The following is a 5586-nucleotide window of genomic DNA, read 5'->3' on the forward strand; positions in this document are numbered from 1 at the left end:
AGGGCAGGGGACACACAGACAGGGCAGGGGACACACAGACAGGGCAGGGGACACACAGACAGGGCAGGGGACACACAGACAGGGCAGAGGACACACAGACAGATGGGTCAGAGGACACAGAGACAGGGCAGAGGACACACAGACAGGTCAGAGGACACACAGACAAGGCAGAGGACACACAGACAGATGGGTCAGAGGACACACAGACAGATGGGTCAGAGGACACACAGACAAATGGGTCAGAGGACACACAGACAAGGCAGAGGACACACAGACAAAGCAGAGGACACACAGACAGGGCAGAGGACACACAGACAGGGCAGAGGACACACAGACAGGTGACAGGACACACAGACAGGGCAGAGGACACACAGACAGGGCAGAGGACACACAGACAGGTGACAGGACACACAGACAGGTGACAGGACACACAGACAGGTGGGTCACAGGACACACAGAGGGGTCACAGACCTGCCCTCCGTGGGGAAGGCAGGGAACAAATGCAAAAAAAACAGCATTAAATCCTTATTTCTGAGCAGGACCAGAGGGAGGCGAGGCCCTGGCCCAGGTTATTCCATCCCTGGAAGTGCCCAAGGCTCCTGTGGAAGGTGCCCCTGCCCATTCCAGAGGGTTGGGATTGGACGGTCTTTAAGGTCCCTCCCAACCCAAACCATTCCAGGACTTTTATTTGTTTGTAACTCCCCCCCCACTCCCTGGAACCTTTCCAAGGCTCCTCTCTCAGTTTGACGGGATTAACCAAACAAATGAATCCCTCCAAACGTCTCCAGTGCTCATCCCAACGAGGTACTGGAGCTCCTGCAGCTCTGATTTCAGGCACATCCTCACCAAAAACATCCTGGTGGTGCTGGCCTCGGAGCTCAGGGCAGGGTTGCAGCTGGCCAGGAGATGGATTTGGGTCAGGAGCTGAACGTGCTGGAAGAATAAAAGAAGAAAAATCACACAAAGCTGGGTTTTTTTCAGCGTATCAGAAATCAAAAAACTTGAAAAGCACAAGTCCAGAGGCACGAGAGAGCACCCCAAAAAGCCCTGTCTGCAAAAACACCCTCTGAACAACAGAAAACTGAGGGGACAGTTTGACACCCACTGGCAGGAAGTTTAACACACGGATTTTGAACCCACTGTCTGTGTGATCTCGGGGCAGTCTCCCAGCTTTTGTGCCAAAACCTCACAACCAAAACAACCCACACAGAGGGGACTTTTTTTTTTTCCCCTAAATAAACACATCTCTATTTCTTCAGCAACTTCATCTCTCAGAACTGCCCATTTCTGAAGTTTTACAGTTTTTTTGTGGTGGGAGGGGGGGAAAAAAGAAGAATCTAAATCAGATCAGGAATAACATTCTCAGAAGGTGTTGAAAAGAGAGGATTTGGACAGACAGTGATAAAGAAGGTGTTGAAAAGAGAGGATTTGGACAGACAGTGCTAAAGAAGGTGATGAAAGCAGAGGATTTGGACAGATCAGAGCCAGGATTCCAAGGTGGCCAATGTGAGAAGAGATGCCCAGAAAGCAGCTCTGATTCACACACTCAATTCCAATTGTCCTTCCATGTGCAATCAATCCCCAACAACAGCCAGATGCAGCTTTTCCAAGGAATTCCTTTAAGGAAGCAAAGCCTTGCTGTGCCCTGGGCTCCCAGGGCCCCCAGCAAAGGTTCATCAGCTCAGACCACCTCACATTTAATTAATTACCTGCTGCATTTGCTGCTGGAGCCTCTTCCTCTGGGCACTGTCCAGGACAAGGCTCTGCAGGGGCTTCTCGCTTGGGGGTTTTGATTTTTCAGCCTCCTGGGGTGGTTTGAGGGAGGACTTTTTCATCCTCAGCTGCTCCAGCTGCTCCTTCACCGTCCGGTGCTGCTCGTTCAGCAGGTTGGCCAGAGGCTCCTCGAACCTGTTTGCAGCCAGGGAGAGCAAAATACAACAAACCAAGGGTTTCAAACCCCTTCCCACTGATCCAGAATATTCTGCTCTATCTGGGATTCATCACAGTTCATTCACTGTGCTCCTCAAACACTCCCCAATTTGAAAAACACCCAGTTATTTACACTGGGTAAGTCTTCTGACCCACCCCTGCACTGCTGATCGTCTCCTCAAGGTATTTTTGGGGGGCATTTTATCACCTGGAGGGTCTCCAGAAAGACCTCAGGCTGCTCCAAAAGCTGTCACTTTATTAAAAAAAAAACAAACAAATAAATTACTACCCAACCTTATGCAGAGGACTCTGCTAGAGACCCCACAACAAGTAGCAGAAAAGAGGATTTATTTGCCACCACCCTTTCAAAAACAGTTTCAGCCATGCCCTGCTTTACTTATGATTTCATTTTTATCTATTTTATTTTAGCTACACCAGTTAATACCCTGATTTCTGTTGGTTATCACCCTCCCTTCCCTAACAGGCCTGAAGTCAGTTGTAAGTCAACTGATGCTCCTAATGCAGGGTATCTTAAAAACAACAACAAACCCGGCAAATAAAGATGTTTTATGGGACATCTGAAAATCCTGTGGGCAAAGAAAACCAGGGAAGAAACAACTGCAGAACTGCCCACTAAGGGAAAACTAATAAAACGCCCAAATGCATAAAAATCAAACCCAAATGCATAAAAATAATAAAAGAGGGAATAAAGCTGCCTGGCTTTTCAGCCTGTAGCTGGTTTTACAGTTGCTGAGCTCCCCTCTGGCACTGCTCATCCCAGAGGGAGCATCCAGGAACTCCAGCCTTCACTTTAGCTCCCTTCCCAAACAGACACAGCTGCACCTCGAGCTGCTCTGCCCCATAAATAAGGAGACCCCACTGCTCCTGCAGCCCCTCCTTTTCCAGGGCCTGCAGCTGGCAAATACAGAGGAATTGTCATCACCCAGAAAGAAATCGTGGAATGGTTTGGGTGGGAAGGGACTCAAAGCTCCTCTCATTCCACCTCCCTCTAGAGCAGGTTGCTCCAAGCCCCGTCCAGCCCAGGGATGGAGCTGCTTTAGCCCCTCTCCTCTTCAAGGTGCTGTTGAACACAACCCAAAAATCATCAAAAGCCAATTTCCAACCTTTAGAGTCACTTCATTCCCAGCCCTGAGCTGTCCCAGGCCCCGTTTTCCATGGAAGGGCCAACATTACACCCAAGTTATTCACTCCAGCTGAAGGTCAAACCCTCAGGTGTCCCTCCCTTGCCACCCCAAACCCACCAGGGCAGCAAGAGAACCTCACCCTCCCCTTTAAGAAGATGAAGATTCAGACTGGATGTTACAAAGAAACCCTTCCCTGCCAGGCTGGGGGGGCCCTGGCACAGGTTGCCCAGGGAATTATGGATTCCCCATCCCTGGAAGTGTCCCAAGGCCAGGTTGGAGCAACCTGGGCTAGTGGAAGGTGTCCCTGCCCATGGCAGGGGGTGGAATTAGTTGATCCTTTAGGTTCCTCCCAACCCAAACCATTCTGTGACTCTCTGTTCAGCACAGAGGTGAAGAAGCAGGGACAGAATCCTCCTGCCTTGTTGGGAACCGTCACCACTCTGAGAGGCCTTGGCTGTTTGCAGAACAGGCAGCACCAGTGTTTGAGTGCAGACACTCTTCTGAACGTGTCTCTCTCTGAAAGGACACGTTGTCACCACTGTCACCTCCTCCAGATGCATCACAACCAGCAAAGTTAAACGTGGCACCCGGAAAAAAGAGGGTCAAGTGTCCAATCCGTGTCCAAGCCCACAAATAAAAACGTCTCAGAGCTCTCTGAGCTGCCCAGGCAGCCCCACGCCCAATCCCACAAATTAAAACATCCCAGAGCTCTCTGAGCTGCCCGGGCAGCTCCTCTCTTTTCCCCCACAACCAAAGGCTCCCACCTGAGGGCCTGGGGGGTGTTAAAGCTCGGCCTGGACTCGGTGACAGCGTCTTCGTCCTCGGGGCCTTCGTCTTCCATGTGGGAGAAACCCATCTCGTCCTGGAACTGCAGAGAACAGGGAGCCACAGTCCAGGGGGGAACAGCCAGGGAACACATTCCCACTGCCTTCAGCTAATAAAGCTCAGGAGAAGCCTCTCAGCACAGACATCCACCTCTGCAGGCACTTCAGGGAGTTCCTGCAGATGATCCCAAGCCTAAACTGACCCTGCTGTGGCCTCCCCAGAGCCCACCCCTTGGTGCCTCCCCTCATCTCATGTCACATCCAACAGCTCTTTCCCTCAGCCCATCACTCACTGTCTCAAACAGCTCCTCCATCAGTTCATTCACTTCCTTTTCTGCAAGCAAAAATCAAAAAGAAGTGTGAATATTCCTCCTCTTCTGAGAAACACTCAGCAATCCTGTCATGATATTAAGTCATCTAAGGAATTTCCCTCACAAAGGCAAACCCTCCTCTAGCAGAGAGGACCAAACAGGAAAGGCCCCTGATAATTCCCTTTTTAATTCTGGGCCAAAAATACTTCACTGAGATTGTTTGGATTCAAAACCACAATATAAACCCTCGTTTTCACAACTGAATTCAAAGTTATGTTAACCTGTAATAACACCCGAAGGAACTGTGCTTTGCTGCAAAGGTGGAAAGTGGTATCTTTATAAAGTAAGTTGAAGACTGAGAGGACTTAAGAGAAAATTTAATTCAAGCCTGAACTGGCTGAAGCTTCCAGGTTTATTATCACCACCCAAACATTGCTGCTCGGGCTTTGCCGTGGGGTGAAGCTCCCACAAAGCCAAAAGCTGCAGATTTTAATCACCCTCCACTGCAGAAATCCTCGCAACAAAACCCTTCCCCGGGTGAACTAGGAGCCAGGAGGGGGGGATTCCCCAGGATTCCCCAGGGATTCCCCAGGAACTCACTGGTGATCCTCACGGCACGGTCGTTCCTGAAATCCTCCGTGTCCGGCTCGTCCAGATCCTCCAGGAAGTTGTACTCGGGGTCATCATCATCATCAGCTTCATCTGAGGGGAAGCACATCTGGGGGTGTCACTCCCCTGCCCCAGGGCCACCCAGGAGCACTTTGTTCCCTGCCTGACCCTGCACAGGAAGGGCTGGAATTGCTGCCTGTCCCGTTTTAAAGGGCCAGCTGGATTCCCTGGGACCAGAGTTTCACCCAAGTTTAGTTTCACACAGTAACAGGAGCTCAGTTTGTGTTTTATGTTCAATTCACACGGGTGAAAATCGACTGGAACCAGCTGTGGGCAACCAGCAAACACAGGATGAACAGGAGGTCGAGCCCCAAAGCCTGTCCCTGTTCTTTCCCAAAGAACAAAAAGCTGTTTCTCCCCAAACAGGTCCCTCTCAAGGAGCAGGACACGCTCAGGGTCAGGTGTAGGTGCTCAGGATGCAGCACAAGGGGTTAAACCCACCCCTTTCCTTTGTGCTGGACAGTGAATATTCCCAAGTGAGGGCCCTGAGGGTTGAAAACTCTCACCGAGGTCCCTGGGGGAGATGAGGGAAGTTGGGGCAGGAAAGGCTCCCGAGGACATCAGGTATGAACAGAAAACAAAGCTTTGGGTTTTCAACAAAAATCATAGGATGGCTTGGGTTGGGAGGGGCCTTAAAGACCATCTTGTTCCACCCCACTGCCACGGGCAGGGACACCTTCCACCATCCCAAGTTGCTCCAAGCCCCAT

General features: G+C 50.8%; 2 protein-coding genes across 2 annotated transcripts in view; both read right to left on the reverse strand.

The window, feature by feature from the left end:
- LOC108494220 (GON-4-like protein) overlaps positions 1-4921 on the reverse strand; it is a 21456-nt gene extending 16535 nt beyond the window's left edge. Inside the window, exons 1-5 of the mRNA XM_017808471.1 lie at positions 4810-4921; positions 4192-4232; positions 3839-3942; positions 1710-1908; positions 847-933 (exon numbers count right to left, since the gene is read on the reverse strand). Of these exons, the coding sequence (XP_017663960.1) occupies positions 847-933; positions 1710-1908; positions 3839-3942; positions 4192-4212 (411 nt within the window). The 5' untranslated portion in view covers positions 4213-4232; positions 4810-4921. The remainder of the gene's footprint in view (positions 1-846; positions 934-1709; positions 1909-3838; positions 3943-4191; positions 4233-4809) is intronic.
- Positions 4330-5586, reverse strand: part of LOC108494171 (GON-4-like protein) — a 12009-nt gene continuing 10752 nt past the window's right edge. Inside the window, exons 6-7 of the mRNA XM_017808403.1 lie at positions 4810-4911; positions 4330-4349 (exon numbers count right to left, since the gene is read on the reverse strand). Coding sequence (XP_017663892.1) covers positions 4330-4349; positions 4810-4911 — 122 coding nt within the window. The remainder of the gene's footprint in view (positions 4350-4809; positions 4912-5586) is intronic.

Source organism: Lepidothrix coronata, unplaced genomic scaffold (assembly GCF_001604755.1).
Source record: "Lepidothrix coronata isolate B3197 unplaced genomic scaffold, Lepidothrix_coronata-1.0 Scaffold23, whole genome shotgun sequence".
Taxonomy (NCBI): domain Eukaryota; kingdom Metazoa; phylum Chordata; class Aves; order Passeriformes; family Pipridae; genus Lepidothrix; species Lepidothrix coronata.